Source organism: Schistocerca cancellata, chromosome 6, assembly GCF_023864275.1.
Source record: "Schistocerca cancellata isolate TAMUIC-IGC-003103 chromosome 6, iqSchCanc2.1, whole genome shotgun sequence".
NCBI classification, from domain to species: domain Eukaryota; kingdom Metazoa; phylum Arthropoda; class Insecta; order Orthoptera; family Acrididae; genus Schistocerca; species Schistocerca cancellata.
In genome coordinates this window covers 652,161,179-652,183,823 of record NC_064631.1, presented here as the reverse complement: position 1 = coordinate 652,183,823, position 22,645 = coordinate 652,161,179, and the positions used below count along the sequence as shown (strand labels likewise).

The 22,645-nt window shown below is 43.0% G+C and overlaps 1 protein-coding gene across 1 annotated transcript in view; it reads right to left on the bottom strand.

Moving 5' to 3' along the window:
- The window catches only part of LOC126088464 (pikachurin-like), a 1,041,406-nt gene that overhangs the window by 587,786 nt on the left and 430,975 nt on the right, over positions 1-22,645 (bottom strand). Inside the window, exon 2 of the mRNA XM_049906606.1 lies at positions 20,313-20,429. Coding sequence (XP_049762563.1) covers positions 20,313-20,429 — 117 coding nt within the window. The remainder of the gene's footprint in view (positions 1-20,312; positions 20,430-22,645) is intronic.

Here is a 22,645-nt window from a genome sequence, read left to right as displayed (position 1 = left end):
GCAACCGAAATTTTTCAGAGCGCGCAATGTTCCCCAAGCATTGTGTGATGAGGTCGCAAAACCATTACACGATTTGGAATCACAAGGTGTAATTGAACGTGTGCAGGCTTCTCTCTGGGTATCACCCTTAGTAATTTTGCCAAAACCTTCCGGAAAATTGAGACTATGTGTGGACTTCAAGGCCACAGTGAATCCACAACTAGTGACTGCAACTTTTCCTTTACCCTGCCCGGAAGATTTTTTTGACAAGCTGTGCCGGGGTAAATATTTTGCGAAGTTGGACCTAGCAGATGCGTACTTGCAAATACCGGTGGACGAAGAATCCCAGCGCGTTTTGGTGGTTAACACGCATCTTCGTTTGTATCGATTCAAACGACTGCCATTCGGGTGTGCATCCGCCCCTGCATTGTTTCAGCAATATCTACAAACTGTTTTTGCGTCGGTCCCTACTGCAGCAAACTATTTGGACGATATTGTGATCTCCGGAAAGACGGAAGAAGAACATTTAGCCAATCTCAGAACATTATTTCAGGTCTTGCGACAAAATGGTCTTCGCTTGCGGAAGGGCAAATGTGTGTTTTTTGCTCGTGACTTACCCTATCTGGGACATGTACTCAATGCCCAAGGCATACATCCCACTCCAGAGCACCTCCGTACCATACAAGACTTCCCTTCGCCGCAGAATTTGAAGCAGCTACAGAGTGTGCTGGGAAAAATAAATTACTATAACAAATATGTTCCCCATGCCTCTTCCATTTCAGCTTCGCTTCATTGCTTACGCCGTAAAGGTGTTCCGTTCGTCTGGACGACGGAATGTGAACGCGCCTTTCGCCAGTTGAAATCGGCGTTGCTTTCCAATACTTGCCTTACGCCATTCGATCCCTGGAAGCCCCTTTTGTTGATGGTGGATGCATCGGATTTCGGGATCGGTGCTGTGCTGGCGCACAAAGATGGTTCGCACGATCGCCCTATTGCCTTTGCGTCCAAATTGATCTCGTCTGCTCAAAGAAATTATTCACAGATCGAGAAAGAAGCATTGGCTCTCGTATTTGGTGTTACAAAGTTTCATGATTTCTTGTATGGTCGTCACTGTACCATCATCACAGACTACAAACCTTTGACATCGCATTTTCATCCGACCAAGCCTGTACCTCCACGTACAGCGCAGAAATTCATTCGCTGGTCTCTTTTCCTCTCGCAGTACCGCTACGATATCTTGTATCGGTCCACTGCTAAGCACGGAAACGCCGATGCGTTGTCCCGTTTGCCTGTTGCTGAGGATAGAGCATTCGATTCCTCCGAACTTGCTTGCATGTTCATTGATTCGGAAACCGATGCCGTGGTCGAATCGTTTCCGATTGATTTTCGGCGTGTAGCTACAGCAACAGCTGCTGACCCTGTCCTTGCTACCGTTTTGCGTTTTGTTGCCACGCAATGGCCCTCGTCAAAGTCACGGATCGGGGATCCGTTGGTTCGCCGATTTTTTGCTCACAAGGAGAGACTTTTTGCACGACGTGGTGTTTTGCTGTTGCGTTCTGATAATGATCAGTCCAGGGTCGTGGTCCCACTTTCGTTACAGTCCTCTGTCTTACGGCTTCTCCACCAAGGACATTGGGGTATAGTGAGAACGAAACAACTTGCTCGTCAGCTCTGTACTTGGTTCAGAATCGATGCCGCGATTATGAATATGTGCTCTTCTTGCATGGTGTGTGCCGAACAACAATCAGCACCACCACGGAAGTTCTTTGCATGGCCAAAAGCCACTCCCCCTTGGCAACGCTTACACATCGATTTTACTGGTCCATTCTGGAATGCTCGATGGTTGGTTGTGATAGATTCATTCAGTAATTTTCCTTTTGTTGTCCGGATGTCTTCCACGACGTCATCTGCCACCATCCAAGCGTTATCCGCTATCTTTTGCATTGAAGGTCTTCCACAGACTATTGTTTCCAACAATGGCGCACAATTCGTGTCCGCAGAATTTCAGTCATTCTGCAAGGCCAATGGTATTCAACATCTGACGTCCGCGCCGTTTTCGCCACAGTCAAACGGTGCCGCTGAACGTTTGGTCAGGACTTTCAAGTCACAGATGTTGAAGTTGAAAGAGTCTCATTATCGGGAGGACGCGTTATTGCTCTTTTTGTCCTCGTATCGCTCTCAGCCCCGAGATGGTCGCTCGCCGGCTGAGTTGCTCCACGGTCGCGCTCATCGAACCTTGATGTCTTTGCTACATCCGCCGCATCAGGTTCCTGTGCAGCGGCAGACACCTGCTTTTGCCCCAGGCGACGTTGTCTACTACCGCAACTATCGAGGTTCACGGCGTTGGCTCGCAGGGCGCATTCTTCGCTGCCTCGGCCGCGCTATGTATCTGGTTTTGGGGGCCTCTAGTGAGGTGCGTCGGCATCTCAATCAGCTGCGCCTCTGTCGTCGCACGGGATCTGCCGCTCCCCGTCTGCTTTCAGCGACGGTGCCGTCCGGTCAGCGCCCTGGGGACCCATCTACTGGCTCGCCTCAGCCCCAGGTGTTACCGACGCTGCCTTCCATTTTGCCCCATGGCGACGCGCCGCCGCCGCCGCCGCCGCCGCCTGTTCTCCCGCCGGCGACGTCCGCAGTGGACGCGTCGCTGCAATGTGTGGAAAAGGGGTGGTTGCAGTGACGCCTTTTATGCCACCCGGAGAGGCCTTTCTGTATCGATTCTGAAAGTCGATGTGTCTGAAATATTTTCCTCGGCCACCCATAAGAGGACAGCGTGATTTCAACGCCGTGTGTCCCAATGCTTAGTTCCATCGTAGAGATCTCAAAAGAAGGAGTGAAACGTGAGTAAGAAGGGCTTTGACAACCTACTCATCGTGTAACACGTCCACGGTGGCGTTGGGAAAAACTGTAGTGAAACCTAGTGCCACTGTGGCATAATTAACCCACCTTACAGTTCAAACGAACTTCCGAGCTGGGCCTTTTATTTTCGCTAGTGTCGAAACCTTACAGTTTGTAGCATCGTCGAGACAGAGGATAACGTCGCATGCAACCACACTTTTGTATAATTACAGAGGAAAGCTGTAGGTGCCTTTCAGACAAATTTCAAATGTATGTGTCGGGATAGTAGTCAGTTACGTTGTTCGAGAATGTGATGCTTTAAGTCTGTGCCGGCCGGAGTGGCCGTGCGGTTCTCGGCGCTACAGTCTGGAGCCGAGCCACCGCTCCGGTCGTAGGTTCAAATACTGCCTCGGGCATGGATGTGTGTGATGTCCTTAAGTTAGTTAGGTTTAATTAGTTCTAAGTTCTAGGCGACTGATGACCTCAGAAGTTAAGTCGCATAGTGCTCAGAGCCATTTGAAGCCATTCATACGCCACTTACGCTGTAAGTAATGCAGTGCCGCATTGTCAACAAGAAACGCGCGCCACAACTGAAACGCACCAGTTTGAGAAGGCAAAACGCCTTTTGTTGCTGTGTTATCGGTATCTCCACTCGATGTATTTTGGCTAAGGAACGAGTGAGCAAATGAGATGTGCCAGGGGCCCCTTACCGGAAATTTACAAACGATGCCACGAGAAATCTTAACCTTTGTGGTAAGTCAAAATTCGTTTCGCTTTTGTACCTTCTTACATGTAATGTATGAAGTATATTCTCGGGAACTTGAATGAATCATTGAAACATGCGAAGCCACCTGTGTACCCAAGATCATGACTTCACAGAATTCCAACAACTGCTCTATTGGACACCGTCCTCGAATGGCCACAGTGTTTACTAACCCAGCAGGACGCTCCAAATAAATAGATACTTTTTCAGAAAGTCAAAGATCTTTCGTTAAGGACTAGTCGGTACTTTATTGGTGCGAAGTTCCTTCTCCGCCCACAACACAGCGCTTTAAGCTGTAAGGTGGCAACGGCCTTGCACCTTACATGAGTCCATTTAACGTGACACTTTAGGTTTTGTTCGAGTAATACTCTAAATTACGGTGTAGGAAATCTATGTGGAAACGCATCGGCACGCGAGAATTCCGCGATTTTGTAATTATAAGATTTTGCGGAAATGCAGTACGCGAGACAGAGCTCGGCTACCTCCCCGCCTAGCCGCCGAAGGCCACAGCCTAACGGTATGAAAGGTGAACAGGGGGATTTCTGTAATCCGTTTGGCGGTCGCCAACCTCTGAAGGACGTGCAGCTGCAGGTGTTCAAGTGTTTACCAAAACAGAGCAGTGGATAGCTGGACGGGCTTTCCTGTGCGTGCTCTTGCCTACATCCCACTAATTTTACGCCTTCAAGTAACTCAAGTGGGGCAGGCCAGGAGTTCCGAATAACAAACTTTCAATGCAAGAATCTGTGTTCGCTACGACCGGGAATCTTGCTGGGAAAATCTCGAGTGGTCTCTTGGGAGAAAACATCCAGTAAACGTGTTATTGCCCACAGCTGTGGTTCTTCCTAGCCGGCGACGGAGGAGTTTACTTGTGAAATTTTGTAGAAATAAAAGAATGGTGGAAAAGAGTTCTGTTCCCAGGCCATACATTGGTCGGCACTGGCAAACTGGGTATTTTGAGAGCTTCTTGTGATGTGATTCGCTCGGTAAAAGTTGAGGGGAGAAAACAAAGGTGAAGAGCGATCTTGCTGGTCTCTCGGTAATGGTCTTCCGTTCTGGGCTCTCGTACTGAGAGGAGGTTAGCCGTCTCCTGTCTAGGTCTTTCGTTCTGAGTGGACGTTAGCCGCGCCAGCTCTTAGCTGCCGGGAAGATCGTTGCAAATAGACAAGTTCATGGACAGCAATCTGTTGTCCGAGTAGTGTAGGAGTGCACTTTCCGAGACGCCGCACGCCAACCGCACAGCCGCGCCGTCGCTGTCGGAGACCGCCGCTGCAACAGGAATATTACGGTGAGATCGCTCCCTCTTCGGCCTGTGTTACGAGTAACGTTAAATAGTTGGATCACGTGCAATTGCTGTTTCCACAGAGGTTTCACGGCACTTTGGGGTGTAGTGGTTCTTCGTATTTTACGTTTTGTGTTGATGTCAGTCGGTCAGCCAAGTTATAAGAGATCGCGTTTTGGACCAATTTTAAAACAGCTCACTGCCAATGCCAGTCAGGAGGATAATTTGTAAATTGTTCATTGTGTTTTATTCAGCATTGATCTGAAGTTTATAATAAAATTATTGTGATTCAGTAGAGCCATTACTTTCAGTAGTTGATCCTGAATTCACACTTTTGCGTTATTTTACTTCTGTGTATGTGTTTGATGTCATTGAACACTAAGTGTTCATGATCATTCATGTTTGGAAGTAAAAACAGGTGTGATTCATCGTCAACGCTACCACAGCAGATTAATTAGGGGTGACAGGGCCACATTTAAATCTAGCGTTATCCATTTTTGCGTACAGTTCCACTCCCAATTTGTCCATAAGTTGTTTGTCAGGGTCGAACACACGCAAAAATCGGACAAGCAACGGGTGGGGCGTTACAAAGCAATACGCTTCCTTAGCGCCCTTGTAAAACAGGTTTATCTGTCTCATGTCGTTATAGGTGTTTGTTCTCTTTTGCGGCTTTGTAACTATCTCGTAGAGCGTGCTATTGCAACTCAAGCAGTAAAACGAACAGCAAACAAAAACATTATTGAAACACGGCTGACTAGGGAAATAAAAAGAGAAGGCTTTGTGTAAAGACATTTACAGCTTCTCGTAGGAGTGTAGATAAGAGCTTGGCCGTAACACGTGTTTTTCTCTGCCTCGTGATGACTGGGTGTTGTGTGATGTCCTTAGGTTAGTTAGATTTAAGTAGTTCTAAGTTCTAGGGGACTGATGACCATAGATGTTAAGTTCCATAGTGCTCAGAGCCATTTGAACCATTTTTTTTCGTAACACGTAAAGCAAACGTACTCTGCGACCAGACCAAATGCAAAACGGAATTCTGTAGATTGACCGCTGCCTGATCTACTTACTAAGCCACTATTGTTCGCTTCCGACTCCAGAGCCGCCATGTGTCCCACACGTAATGGCCAGCTGCTCTCCGAAAGCTATATGAACGCTGTTCAAATTCCTTACGAAGGAAAAGTAGCCGACTACATCAAGAGTCAAATCTAGGTCCTCCGAGCAACATTCAGAGTAGGTGGTATGTTACCTGTTGTTAGTGGAAGATTTTGACGTTACACGAAGCTGCACAAAGTTTACAACAGGAGGTTGATTGACCACTTGATCCTCATCGCATCTTGTGTTGATGCTTCTGGTCTCACACACATATCGCGTGGAGGAAGATCGCCTAAGGTTCTATCCTTGCCCTCTCCTGATCCATGCATCGGGTTTTAATTATTGTAGGAAATGGGCACTTCGTAATATACTGAATTCTCAGTTCATGAAACGTACTGTAGTCCTAACTATTAAATATTTGAGCAGACCAACATCTGCAGCTGAGGAACATATTTATAGAATCAGAAACCCGCTTTAGTCGGCACTAAATGCTTAACTAATTGCATGAACGGTTTCTAAGCCTAAAGCTTCATCTTCAGGCATCACTAAATAATTATGAAAACATAAGTGAGTGGCGATGCGACCAGTCAGTCATGAAGAGTGAAGTCCATGTTAAACAAACACATTTGGCCGTTGGACCAGCAACTACAGAGCCCGTCTCGACAGCTGACTTGCTGTCTGAGCGGGCGCTGGTTGTTCAAATGGCTCTGAGCACTATGGGACTTAACTTCTGAGGTCATCAGTCCCCTAGAACTTAGAACTACTTAAACCTAACTAACCTAAGGACATCACACACATCCATGCCTGAGGCAGGATTTGAACCTGCGACCGTAGCGGTCACGAGGTTCCAGACTGTAGCGTCTAGAACCGCTCGGCCACCACGGCCGGCGCTGATTGTTATTTAGTGGCAACTGAAGATGAAAACTTTAGGCTTCTAAACGGCTCGTGCGATAAATTAAGAAATAAATGGCAACTGAAGCGGACTTTTTATCCTACAAACCTACCTCATTTATGGCTCAGAACTCACTCTAGTATTCTAACTCTTCATTAAGCAAAACAAATACGACTCTATTTTTCTTCTTGTTTTACTTTTTTGTTTCTTTATAAAGACCACATACGACGGTGATGAAACTAAATTGAGGGACCGTTCCATCGAATCTCTGATGTTATACATGCGTCCGTGGAAATTGTAGTATAGTGAAACATTGTAAAAGTAGCCAACAAGCAACTCTTGTAGCTGAAAATGCAAATGCACTGATGTAGCTGATGAATGAGATTTCGTGTACGGTATTGAATCTACAGTTACTAAAAATTATAATGAACTTCGTCATATGTGAAGATACAACCTAGATAAGCTGAACTAATGGATGATCCGTAGCCAAAGGCTGCAAAGTTGCACAGATAACACCAATATTCAATAACGTTAGCAGGAGTAATCCACTAAATTACAGGCCCATATCATTAACGTCGATATGCAGCAGGATTTTGCAACATATATTGTGTTCGAACATCATGAATTACCTCGAAGAAAACGGTCTATTGACACACAGTCAACACGGATATAGAAAACATCGTTGTTGTGTAACACAAGTGGCTCTTTATTCGCATGAAGTACTGAGTGCCATTGACAAGGGATTTCAGATTGATTCCGTAGTTCTGGATTTCCGGAACGCTTTTAACACTGTACCACAGAAGCGGCTTGTACTGAAACTGCGTGCTTAACGGAATACCGTATCAGTTATGTGACTGCATTTGTGATTTCCTGTCAGAGAGGTCACAGATGGTACTAACTGACGGAAAGTCATCGAGTAAAACAGAAGTGATTTCTGGCGTTCCCCAAGGTAGTGTTATAGGCTCTTTGCTGTTCCTTATCTATATAAGGATATGGGAGGCAATCTCAGCAGCCGTCTTAGTTCGTCTGCAGATGACACTATCGTTTATTGACTAATAACGTCATCAGAAGACCAAAATAAATTGCAAAACATTTTATGAAAGATATCTGAATGGTGCGAAAACTGGCAGTTGGCCCTAAATAACGAAAAGTGTGAGGTCATCCACATGAGTGCCATAAGGAATCCGTTAAGATTTGGTTAAATCTAAAGGCCGTAAATTCAACTAATTACCTACGAGTTACATACAATTTAAATTGGAAGGAACACACAGAAAGTGTTGCGCGGAAGTATAATCAGAGACTGCGTTTTATTATCAGTACACTTAGGAAACGTAACCGATTTACTAAGGAGACAGCCTACACAACGCTTGTCCGTCCTCTTTTAGAATACTGCTGCGCGGTGGGGATCCTTACCAGATAGGACGGAGTATATCTAAAAAGTTCAAAAAAAGGCAGCACATTTTGTATTATCGCGAAATATGGGAGAGAGTGTCACAGAAATGGTACAGGATTTGGGCTGAACATCATTAAAACAAAGACGTTTTTCGTTGCGACGGAATCTTCTCACGAAATTCCTATCACCAAATTTCTCTTCCGAATGCGAAAATATTTTGTTGACGCCGATCTATATAGAGAGAAACGATAGCATGACAAAATAAGAGAAATCAGAGGTCATTCAGAAAAATATAGATGTTCGTAATTTCCGCGCGCCATACCAGATTGGAATAATAGAGAATTAAATGTGAAGGTGGTTCGATGAACTCTCTTCCAGGCATTTAAATGTGGTTTGCAGAGTACCCATGTAGATGTAGATATAGATATGGATGCAATGTATAAAATTCCATCCCTGCCACAACTTTCTTCATTAATAATGCAACTGTTTCGAAAGATAAATCCTCCTGCTTCGGACACTAACGTGGACAAATACATCCACTTTGGGAACGAGCTGTCAACGCCCAATTATATTTTGGCAATGTTACCACGGAGTTTACCATGAAGGGTACATACTTTGAACGTTCAGTAGGGCATGCCGTATCGCCTCTCCAAAATTCATTTCTCACTTGCCATATGCTCGTGATTGTCCTCGGCGTAAAATTGTAAGGTGCAGCCTTCGGAACTAATAGTATTATTGATAAATTATATTTTGGTTGGGGTGGAACCTTATTTATTTAATAACTTCCATGGGCATGTCAGAACACCCTCATTTCATTCTTCACTCAGCTGCACTTGCCCACCTTTCCAACCCTACCCCATGTCACTCTCTGACAGCTCTACCTCCTACGCATTCTCTTTCTCTCTCTCTCTCTCTCTCTCTCTCTCTCTCTCCCTGACATCATCAATTACGTAGCTAGACATGTGTCGTGTACCCTGCTGTACGTCTCCACTCGCAGTATCGATCGCCGCCCGTCCATTGTCGATGAAGAGACGAGTAACAGGCTTTTCACTTGAGCTCCTGACCATTATTTACGTTGTAGTTACCAGTGCATATAATGAACTGTGTAACAAGCAAGTCGGCAGTCAGAATAAGCGGCTGCAGTGGGGCGTAGCTTCGGAATAACAACAACTTCTCGTTCGCTTCGCTGAATTTCGATTAACGCGAATGGTAAGGCTTCTTTGTGCTTGAGAAGTAATTACTTCCATTTCTCTGAGAACTTCTCACGAGGAACTCTGTGCGCTCGGAATAGCACCGAGAGGAATACGCAGCTCGAAAGCTCCCGTGTATCTGCTGTTCAAGTTTTTGCGGAGCACGATGTTTACCCCGCAGATTGGAAGAGTTTCGAACAACCCCTTTTATGCCCCACTCCCTTTCCGGTGTTTGACGTCAGCGGCTAAAAGTTTGCTGCGATCGGCTTTCTCATCCGCTCCGCCGGGAAGGCTCCAGCAAGCAAGCTGATCCGTTCTCTGGTCGAGAGGCGCACGCTGTGAAAAATTACGCGTTCCAGCGAGCTAGAGTAGCCGACGAGGCGTTTGCTCAACTGTAGTTAAAAAAAATATTACTAATCTGAAACTCTCTATTATTAATCTGTATTTAAAAATTTTCAGGCTGTAACTTAGTGAGGAGAGGGCAGTGCTTGTACTACATGTTTTGAGATATTTTGTGTGATTTTAACCACGTTACGGAAATTTTAGTTGAGGCCGCGTGTAAAAGACGGGTGTTATTCACGTAGACTAGGATTTAGCTGCGGAGTCTTCCGCGACAAAATCCATACGCAGGAAGTTCTCAGTTAAACTGTCGTGTCCGAATTGGACGTGGCAAGTTACCTGAGAACGTACAGCCGCAGCGTAGGACTGTGATAACGGAGAAGTATCGAGTTTCAATCACATACGTAGTTGGCACCTGTAACGCCTTATCTAATGTTCTTGAGATTTCATGTTAGTACGTGTTTATAAACAATACACAAAACAACCCACAAACAGTGCTCCTTCGAGCTTTACGTTTTTCATTCTAATCATGAACGTCTCTTATATCCACGTCTGCATCTATGCCGTGTAAATCATTCCAATGCTAAGAGTAATACTACTGCTAATAGTGGTAGTAGTAGTTTTCTTCATTCGTGGATCACTTTCATAGGAATACTGGACATGCGGTATTACAGAATTCTTCTTCTTCTTCTGTAGTTCAACAGCCCTTGCTGAGCCTTGGCTGCTTCAACGATCTTCCTCCACACTTCCTGGTTATTTTATGCTCTTTTCCAACCCCGGACTCTACTAATGGTGAAATCTACTACTACGTCGTCAGTCAATCTTCTTCTACCTCTCCCTTTTCGCCTAGCTGAATGGTTCATACCTTTCATCGTTTTCTTTGGAATTCTATCGTCTGCCATTCTATCTACGTGTTCTAGCCATTGTATTCCCTGTGATTTCAACCTTGTATTAACTTTTGTAATTCTGCATTATAGCGTATTCTCCAGACTTCTTCTTCCCTTATTGAACCATACATTTCGCGTAGTATTTTCCGTCCATAAGTTCTTGGTGCAGTTTTTCATGCTCTGTCAATGTCCATACCTCTGACCCGTATGTAATAACTGGGTGGACTAGGGAGTTATATATTACAACTTTTGTTTTTCTTGTAACGAGGCTATTCCTGAAAAGTTGAATATTTGCAAAGTAAGTTCGTTTTCCTGTTTGTATTCTCTCCCGTATTGCTTTTCAAATAGTGTTATCATTTGTTAATAGGGCTACGAAGTAGTTAAAAGAGGAACTTCTTTGAAACATTTCCCATTGATGTTTAGGTCTTCAGGGGTTCTTCTAGCCTCAGATTGTGACGTTACCACGTATTTTGTTTTGTTTTCATTTAATATGAGGCCGATTTTTTAGGTTTCTGTTCCGATTGGCCGGTATGTTTCTCGCAATGTACTGATAGTTCTTCCTACTATAGCAACGTCGTCAGCGTATGCACATATCTGGCTAGTTTTCATAAATATGGTGCCCCTTTGTTGACTTCATTTACTAGACTATGCAGAGCTCTATCGAACAGGCCTGTGGAGAGACTATCACCTAGCTTCACGCCTTTATTAAAGTCAAAGTTTTCACTGGTTCTGCTAAGGAAATTCACTGTTACTCTTGTATCTGTCATTGTCATTCTGGTTAGTCTTATTAGTTTAGTACATAAACCAACTTCTTCCACTGGTCTGCAAAGTTCTTGCCGATTTATTGCTGCCAACGGCATGTTTCAAGTCGATTATTAGGAAATGCAGAATAAGAACAAAATAAAATAGGCAATTCACATATACGGATAGTTAAATAATTAAAGGTTGAATTTGATAATGATACGACATGCAGTGAGTTTTTGATGAAACTATACGTAGAAAAACTTCTTTGTTAGCTCATCTAAATTTCACGATCCCCACAACTGCGAAATGTAAGAGGCTGAAGTAAGATACTAAAAGCACCATTCTTCGAGTACATACCATCCTTCCGTGAGTAAAACAAGCCTGTCGCCCTTCTTCACTTTCTTTCAATTTGCATCTACATGTGCTTCTACATCTATACTATATAAACCGCTGTGAGTAGTATGACAGAAAGAGCATCATGCTCTACCAGTTATTATGGTTTTTTCCCGTTCCATTCACGTATGGACCATGGGAAGAATGACTGTCTGAATGGCTCTGTGCGTGCAGTAAATAGTTTGTTGTCCTCAGGATCCATATGAGAGCGAAAATCAGAGGGTTGTACGATATTGCTAGAGTCATCATTTAAAGCCGGTTCTTGAAACTTGTAAGAAGGAGTCCTCGTCTACCTTCAAGAGTCTGCAAGTTCAGTTCTTTCTACGTCTCCGTGATGCTCTCCCAAAATTCAAACTGACCTGTGACCATTTGCGCTGGCCTTCTTTGTATATGTTTATTTAATCTTGTTTGGTGCGGGTCCCACACACTTGAGCATTAGTCTAGGATGGTTCCCACGAGTGATTTGTAAGCAGTCTCCTTTGTAAAGTGACGGCATTTCCCCAGTAGTCAGCAAAAATAAACCGAACTCTGCCACTTGTTTTCAACACGAGTGAGCGAATGTGATTATTCTATTTCATAACCTTGCAAAGTGTTTACTGTAGTTTACCGAATATATAAAACTGTCTACTCGTTGCTTTTTCTACTTCGGTCATCATTGTTGCTGGTACTAAGTTCTGTATGGTTATTTTCAAAGAGAATGGCGTTAGATCTATTATATTTCACTCACTAGTGCTGTTCTGAACTGTCTACTCTACGTAGCTTTCAGAGAAGGCAATCAGTAATGTTCCACAGGATGTCCTGTCACACCAAGCACTAACAAAAATTTAACCATCCCATTTGATTGTTGAATAATTCAACTTCAATGATCACAATAATATTCATGAACGTAAGTACAAGTGAACGTCGGGTTCCTCTAAAGTTTTCGTTTAAATCGTGAGGTGAATCTGATGGTCGGTAGAAGGATTTAATTAAACTTTACACCCAGACCTGATACTGAGCCTTGCCCAAACAGTCTCGCGTGCAGTTTCATTATCCGTCTCGGTGGATTTGAGTTTCTTGTGTACTGCGATAATACACCACTTCCATTTCCCAGAAGTCTGTCTTTCGATATACGTTTAAATTTTCCTCAAAGATCTCACTGCTTTCAACCGCAGGCTTTAACCAGCTTTCTGCACCTAGTATTTTCGGAGCTTCACTACACTTTAGGAGCGCTTCAAACACTAGCATTATGTTGTGAATGCTTCGGTGGTTAACCACTATGATTTTTATAGTCTCGCATGTGGGGAGTATTTCGTTGTATCTTACGCTGATACTTCTGGGTGACCTACAGCTGTCTCGTTATCTAGACCAGACGGAGAGTCGCCTAATTCACAAGAAATGAGTGTGTGAATTTCTAAAAGACCAAACTGCTGAGGTTATCGGTCCCTAAACTAACTTAAACCAACTTATGCTAAGAACAACACGCACACCCATGCCCGATGGAGGACTCGAACCTCCGGCGGGAGGGCCGGCGCAGACCGTGACATGACGCCTCAAACCGCGCTGCCACTCCGCGCGGCCCTCACAGAAACTCCGCAGTTTCTAGTTCAAGCCTACCACTCGACTCACAGTGCCACGATCTCTTCTGGGGGCAAAGCTGCATACTATGAGCAAGGTTAGTATTCGTAGCCTTCTCTGCCAGTAGCCTGAACGATACGACTTCGGAACCCAGGCGATACGCATCGTTTGTTCCACAATTCACCGCAGTCTGCAGTTCGTTTTACCCAGTTCCCTGGATGGCTGCCGGAACATGTTGAATGAGGCCCCAGGGATACACGCTGAGCGCACATGGTGTCCTTTCCCATCCCTTGTTGCCACTTTCCTAAGTGATACCATTATTCACTGTATGTTTGAAGTGCCGAAAATTAATAGACCCCACCCTGTTTGTGTTTGCTTCCCCTTTTCACGGGAAAAAAAATGTTCATATGTGTGGGAAATCTTATGGGACTTAACTGCTAAGGTCATCAGTCCCTAAGCTTACACACTACGTAACCTAAATTATCCTAAGGACAAACACACACACCCATGCCCGAGGGAGGACTCGGACCTCCGCCGGGACCAACACGGGAAACAATGAGTTTCCCATCAGGTGAAGGGGGACTCACTAGCTCAGTTTCGGTTTCGGTGGAAGACAGTATCTCGTCCTTGTTCATTACGGGCATGGATGTAAAATCCTGAGCTCTTCGATTTCCCAAACTGAATCAAAAGTAAAGAAATGAAAAAAAAATGCCTGAAACATCCACCATACAGGTCTGTATAAGGAAAGTGTGGTGTCACCGCCAGACACCACACTTGCTAGGTGGTAGCCTTTAAATCGGCCGCGGTCCGTTAGTATACGTCGGACCAGCGTGTCGCCACTATCAGTAACTGCAGACCGAGCGCCGCCATACGGCAGGTCTAGTCTAGGGAGACTCCCTAGCACTCGCCCCAGTTGTACAGCCGACTTTGCTAGCGATGGTTCACTGTCTACATACGTTCTCATTTGCAGAGACGACAGTTTAGCATAGCCTTCAGCTACGTCATTTGCTACAACCTAGCAAGGCGCCATATTCAGTTACTTTGTCTTCTGAACAGATAATATTGTGATTCATGTACCGTCTAGAGCGATGTTCATCATTAATGGATTAAAGTTAAGTATCCAACTAATTACGTCTGCTTTCTGAATTCTAATTCCTTGTCATGTTCCAGGCCTCACGTCAGTATAGTCCTTCGCTCCTCACGCCAGCCTGCGTGAGCTAAAACGCGTGCATTTCGGCCTCCTCTAGTAACACGGTGTTGGCTCTTCTGCAAACACAACAAAAAGCATGTCGTGTAACTCTTTCAGTATCAGTAAAGTCAGATTATTCACCGTGAAATCCCCGTACTTTGGTAAATATAAGAAAGATACAGTCTATCTGATCACAGCCGTGATCTGCGCAAGAAACTTGATTTTGATACGATTTCCATGGAATCGCTTAATTTGTGCAATTAATGCATTATAAACTAGTGGTGTGGATCGTACTTAATGAAAGGAAATGCGCCACTTGGTGCTAAAGAAATCAAACGATTGTTAAATGGAAGTAGTTAAGACTGGCTGGAGTAATTCATTAAGTTCCACAGAGTTCATTTTGGTATCTGTTCACATTCCTTGTATCTGTGTATGACTTTCCATTTGATACATCTCAAGCTGACATTTTGTACACATCACACAAGTATTATAAGTAAGTTAGTTACATAGACAGCAATAGGAGAAATAGTCAGCTTTTAAAAGAAATCATATACATTCACTTCTTTACAACAATCGGAATAAAACTGCAATAAACGTACCATCCCAACGTATTTTACGTATTTCCACGCATTAAAATTGTATGCCATAATCCTCTGAAGAAATTCCTCAGTTAAGATGAAACTACTGCTTACACAAAACTGAGCAGTGAGAATAATATATGTTACTCATCAACCGCCTTTACAATACCTTATGACATACTGGAAACTGAACCTCCGCAGAATGTAATTTCTTTAGTGGTATTCGTTATAAACGGTCCAAACCTATCTGAGGACAATAGTAATGTCTACAGCCTCAAAATTAGAAGGAAAAATGGCATTTGACATTCATTACTAGAGCCGTTGGTGGCTCGTGAAGCAGTCACAAAAACCTGTGATCATTCGTCCAATACAATAAAATGTCTTGTAGCTTTCAAAGAAAATTTATGATGAAATCTAAAATCACTTTTTCTGGAACATTCCTACTATTCTTTAGAAGAGTATTTAAATAATTAAATGACATGTTTAGAACGATGAAGAGACAGGTTAATTGGTTCTTGATTTACGTTTGCTTCTATTGTGCATATTGCCAAAATTCATATCTTAAGATTAATTACATTTAGTCTACTGTAGGATTTAGTAATCTGTAAATGGCCCACATAGACCCAATTACAACAATAAATCACGTATACGTAGCATGCAGGCTACCTGATTTCACGGCATTTCGAAATAAATCGTACAAATGATCTAAAGAATTTGTAGTAACTTACGAACTAATTATTTAATATGAATTTCATTAAAAATCAGAAGGAAGTCGCAGCTGTCTCAGTTCCCTGAAGTATGTCACGACAGCGATCAAGACACATAGACACTTACACGTGTTAATGTACTTTCACACTGAAACCAATTCCAACAAAAAATCCCACAATATGTTCAGGTTTGGCGAACTAGTAACTGTTGTGAGTTTGGAAAATCAACAATTGTTGTCAAATTTTGCAAAATGTTGTCAACAGTTTCAAAATATTGAAAGCACACACAAACACTCAGCTTCTTTTTATCAACCCAAAAAAACGACCAATGTATTCCAGACCAGAAAGTTTTCGTCACAAAGAAAAGCCTAAATCTTCTATTAGAGGAGCTCTGTATTGAACGTAGGCAAGGTTTCAAGAATTTTGGCAGAATAACCTGTGAGAAATTCGAAGAACTCGTGAGGCATGTAGCACCACATATTAAACGGAAAAGCACAGATTTTAGAGCTGCAGTAACACCAGCAGGAAAGCTTGTATCTCTTCGATTTTTGCAGCAGTTTAATGTACTCTCATGGAATTTCACTGGCCAAGAACAGTGATGCTATTGTGCCTCGATTTTGCTGGAATATCGTTGTGGTACTCAAGGGTTTTGTAAAATTCAATAGGCACTGTCATTTTACTTTCTATACATTCCCAACACATTAATACGTGCACTCAGTGCCACATACTACGTACCCAGTTCGTTCCCAATTTCCCACTATCTGAAAGCAAGGTACTGAAAGTTTTGGTAACTTCAGATTACCATAGTAGTCGGCAGGTTCTCCAACCTTTTAATGAAAAAATAAGTTGCCAGAAACACTTTAAATTCATGCACCTACACTCAGATACACTATATCTTGCCAGATTCATGGTTGATGTCACTGCCTAAAACGTAAAATGAAACTAAATAATGTATTAATGAAATTACTGAGTCAGAAGGTTCCCACAGAAGTTTCCTACGTTCAGTTTCTACAACGAAACTTTGGCAGAACATCCAAAGAGATTCTGGCCGTATGTGAAGTATGCTAGAAGCAAGACACAATCAACGCTTTCTCTGCTCGATAGCAATGGAGATACTATCGAAGACAGTGCTGCTAAAGTTACTAAACACAGTCTTCCGAAATGCTTTCACAAAAGAAGACGAAGTAGACATTCCAGAATTCGAATCAAGAACAAACATGAGTAACGTAGAAGTAGATATCCTCGGGGTAGTGAAGAAAGTTAAATCACTTAATGAATGCAACTCTTCTACTCCACACTGTATACAAATTACGTTCATTTGTGAGTATGCTGATGCAATAGCTCCGTACTTAAAAATGATATATAACCGATCGCTCGACGAAAGATCCATGCCCAAAGACTGGGACGTTACATAGGTCACACATATATTTAAGAAAGGTAGTAAGAGTAATCAACTAAATTACAGGCCCATATCATTACCGTAGAATTGCAACAGGATTCTGGAACATGTATAGTATTCGAACATTATAAATTACTTCGAAGGAAACGGTCTATTGACGGATAGTCAACACGGATGTAGAAAACATAATTCTTGTGAAAAACAACTAGTTCTTTACTCGTATGACGTGCTGAGTGCTATTGACAAGGAATTTCAGATTGATTCCGTATTTCTAGATTTCCAAATGGCTTTTGACACTGTGCCACACAAGAAGCATGTACTGAAATAGCGTGCTTATGGGATATCTTCTCAGTTACGTCATTGGATTCGTGATTTCCAGTCAGAGAGGTCAGTTCGTAGTAACTGACGCAAAGTCGTCGAATAAAACAGAAGTTGTGTCTGGTGTTCCCCAAGGTAGTGTTATAGGCCATTTTCTGTTGCTTATCTATATAAACGATTTGGGAGACAATCTGATCAGCCGTCGTAGATTGTTGGCAGATGATGCTGTCGTTTATCGACCAATAAAGTCATCAGAAGGACAAAACAAAATGCAAAACGATTTAGAAAAGTTATCTGTATGATGCAGAAATTGAAAATTGACCCTAAATAAGGAAAAGTGTGAGGTAATCCACATGAGTGCTCAAAGGAATCCGTTAAGATTTGGTTACACGATAAATCAGTCAAATCTGAGGGCAATAAATTAAACTAAATACCTAGGAATTACAATTAGGAACGATTGAAATTGGAAGAAACATCTAGAAAAAGTTGTGGGAAAGGTTAACCAAAGACTGCGTCTTATTGGCTGTGTAGGGAAGCAGCCTACTCACGCTGTAGTAAATTCACATCAGTTTCCATTGTGTGCCAGCCAGTCTGCTGTAACTAGCTCTGACGTCATAAATGTTGCGCAATACCTTAAAAATCAAGCAAATGACCTAAAACTTTTCTAGCATGTCAGGAATAATACTAAATTAATGTGTGTTAAAAATCATTGGCGCAACAGAAAAGAGCTAGAGACTTCAAAATTTATATTTAGATTCATCTTTCATAATGATTTAATAAAAACAGTACTTTGGATTTCATAGATTAAGACTTTAGTGGAAATTCATGATTTTCTGATTTTCGTCTCAAAACTGAAGGAAGCAAGATAGATTAAGTAGGCTAATAAATAAGGCTAGGATGTTTAGATTTAAATAGGTTGGAGGTCCGCTATGACTGTGAAGATGTGGAAAGTTTCTTTTGAATACCTATAAAATTATAGCGATAGCGGATCTCAAAAGGGCCAGTTCAGAGCTCATCTACTGCGTGCAGTGTAATTTAATTAATTCTCTCGCCCAAAATATTTAACTTAGCCACGTCAAAATTTTATTATCAATACTTACCTGCGTGCTGAATGCGCGTTTAAATTAAGAGCTTCATCGGCCATCAGCAAAAGAAGCTATAAATTATTATGTAACTTGAAGTGGTGCGTTACTAGCCCAGCGGCTAGTCGGGAGAGCCGATTTGATCAGGCGTTCCCTTAGCCGTCCGCACCGCGGCTATATATATAAGAACGCTGCGCGAGGAAGGAAGGCCCCAGTTCTCTCCAGACGCTGAATAACACGCCATCTGTGTCGGGAGTCACGTCGCATCGATATCACTGCTACAAACAGCCTCGGGTGCCGTATTAAGTTACTAGAGATACGCGGAACCATGAAATCATTTCAAGTGAAGGGTTAATTCTGGGATGATTTTCGTTATCTAGCTTCAGTTTGCGTATTGTCGTATTTTCACGTGCCGTCGCGGGACAGACATTCTACCAATTATTTAGCGTGGCGTTTGATGAAATATTCTCATCAAATTTTGGCGAGCATTCTTTTTAACATTTAATTCGGACATTTATAGTTGCATCAGCGCATTAGACTCTGAACTGCTCTGTTAGTTAGGTTGTAGGGATACTTGTGTTTGTTATCAGTGAATTTCAGAATATACTCAACTATTTTGGAAAATCGTTTTTGATTAGAAATCCCGGACAATCTCCTAATTCCTCAGAGCTATAAGCTGCAGCTATAATGGTGTTCTCAGATGAAGTGGGCACTAGGAACTCTAATTACAGGCTTCACGTTTTGTTAAATCACTTTCTGAGTGCTAAAAAGTAAATAGAGAGCCAGTGTTGAGAACGGCGAAAGACAGCATTAACAACATTCTAAAAGCCTGAAACTGATTCAACATTCAAACATTTATACAGCAAAATTTAATTTTCACGAGTTAACCGCCGCCCCACAGCTGGACACTTAGGAAATGTAACAGATCTAATAAGAAGACTGACAACACTACGCTTGTCCGTCCTGTTTTAGAATACTGCTGTGCAGCGTAGGATCCTTACCAGATAGGAGTGACGGAGTACATCGAGAAAGTTCCAAGAAGGGCAGCACGATTTGTATTATCGCTAAATATGGGAGAGAGTATCACTGGAATGATACAGGATTTGGGCTGTACATCATTAAAACAAATGCACTTTTCGTTTCGACGGAATATTCTCACGAAATTCGTATCACCAACTTCCTCTTCCAAACGTGAAAATATTTTGTTGACGCCGATCTACACAGGGAGAAATGATCACCATGATGAAATAAGAGGTATCAGATGTCGGACGGGAAGATATAGGTGTTCGTTCCTTCTACGCGCTACACGAGACTGGAATAATAGAGAATTGCGAAGGTTGTCTGATGAACTCTCTGCCAGGCACTTAAATGTGAATTGCTGAGTATCCACGCAGATGAAGATGTACGAACTGGTTATTTGTGTGGACCAATGGGGCGTCCCATAGCATAAACAAAAGAGAGAAACAAAGGCGACGACACAGCATTGCGCATGCACCACTGTTTTTTCTCCACCACCATAGCCTACAAACTCGAGTCAAAACTCCCCTCAGCAAGTTTTTCAAATTCACTATTTCAAAGGACTGTTGACAACAGTTGAAAACTAAGTCAAACTTGGAGCTGAAAACACTAGTCAGCTGTGTTTGTTGGAGTTGGTTTCCGGTGCGATGGTACCTTGTAGATGGCGCCGGCGTAGACTCACCGAGGCAGCTGTATCCGTTGCGGTGCAGCTCGTAGCCGGGCCTGCAGTCGCACTCAAACATGCCGTCGTGCAGTTCGTAGCACAGCTGCTCGCACGGGCTGCCGCGGCCGCAACGACCTGCAAACACACAGGAGAGCGGCGCGTCAGCGTCTCTGGGGCGTGGTGCGGTGCGGGTACGCGTCACGCAGTGTAGGAACTGCCCCATTTCATGTCGTAGAAGTCATTTCGTTATTCTCTGCTATAGCTAAAAGAATACGATCAGTAGCAAGGCAGTTGTAAAAACATGTACGAAGCAAGCAGTGAGATGATAGAGCGCTGAGGGCGCAAAAGGCATCTAACGGCAGCAGAGTAAAGTGAGGCAGCTCAACGCTGTAAGGCGCTGCCACCAGCCTGCGAAATACGCAACCAGTAACTTGTGACTGTGTTTTAAATGTTGTAAATAATGTTTTTGTATTAATCTCTACATATTGTTAACTAGATCTTAGCTTCAATTGTATTATGAAGCTTTGTAATTAAAGCTGTAACGAGTCTTGGCTTTAGGCTTAAGATCTACAGGGACTCCCTCGCGGAAGGATAAGACGGGGAAACGTTGCGACAAACGTTCCAGAGCAGTTTACCATGTGGTGCGATGCCCACGTACTGGATTGTGTGGTGATTAAATTGAGCACACTCTTAAACGGCCACGGATGGACGAGAAACTATTGCTACACATAATGAGTACTAAGCAGGTATCTTGAACCGTGATTTACTTTCAAAGAATATTCTTAAGAATTTATTTTATTTACTAATGATTCATCAAAACATTAACACATTTAATCACACTACGTAAGCATGGAAGTAGTTGCCAGGGAGTAACTGATGAAATCATAACCAAATTCCTTTTAACAAATGGAAATTTTATTCACTTTAATAGTGCCTAAAAGCATTTTTTTTAAAGAAACAGATTTAAAATTATAATCAGAAAGCACCCTCTAAATATCAATCATACAATTTATTCAGAAGCAGAGAGAAACAGGTTTTGACTGTATGAGCGTTCGGGCAGAGAACCTTGCCGCTCCCTTTTGACACGGCCTTAGTTACGACCGCTCACAACAGCCTCTGAAAGACTACACCGCTGCAAATCTGCAACACACCAGATAACTTTAAACTAAGAGTTTTACCAACTTACACAAGCACACAAACCACGCACCCCCCGTAGGATGGATGGAAATGGTACAAAACACTAACAATTAAAATATTAACCTTGCCACCGAAGATGCAAATGGTTGAAATGGCTCTGAGCACTATGGGACTTAACATCTGAGGTCATCAGTCCCCTAGAACTTAGAACTACTTAAACCTAACTAACCTAAGGACATTGAGGTCATCAGTCCCCTAGAACTTAGAACTACTTAAACCTAACTAACCTAAGGACATCACACACATCCATGCCCGAGGCAGGATTCGAACCTGCGACCGTAGCGGTCGCCCGGTTCCAAACTGAAGCGTCTAGAAGCGCTCGGCCATACCGGCCGGCCCGAAGATGCAACTTGATTTTAACTTCTAAGAAAAGTCTTAGGGTGAAAGGGTGGCAAATTTATATACTAAAATGATGAAATGAAATCTTATAAAAAATTCTACAAGGTTGGCCTAACAATAGTTAAGATGCTCTACAGTACACAGATATCGCCTCTCAAGATCATAGGCAATAATATCAAAGTTTCCAAAGATCAAACCATATTTCAGGTATTAGGCCGTTACACTCCAAGCAATAAATTCGTTAACACACAAATCCGACAAACATGACAGAGGCAGCTACTAACGTACTTTAGATTGAGAACCGCGCGGGATTAGCCGAGCGGTCTACGGCGCTGCAGTCATGGACTGTGCGGTTGATCCTGGCGGAGGTTCGAGTCCTCCTTAGGGCATGGATTTGTCCTTAGGATAATTTAGGTTAAGTAGTGTGTAAGTTTAGGGACTGATGACCTTAGCAGTTAAGTCCCATAAGGTTTCACACACATTTGAACATTTTTTTTAGATTGAGAGGGAGATAACCGAACAACCCGAACCGCAGGTTGCTCTAACCCGCCCCTACTCCACAAGGGAAAAACGAACCACCCAATTTATAAACAACCACCTTCCCACAGGAGGGCAAACGGAGAAGAATGGTGGGACGACCCCAAAGCAAAACGGCTGGTGACCTCACCAAGAAAACAAGTATAATTTAACAAGAGTAAATCAAACAACATATCACCAGTCAATTAACTGCTAATATACTGCGATTTCTCGAGACGACCTGGCGCAGCACCCCCAAATCGCTCTCCCGAAACGTCCGCTGCCAGCCGCTTCAACGG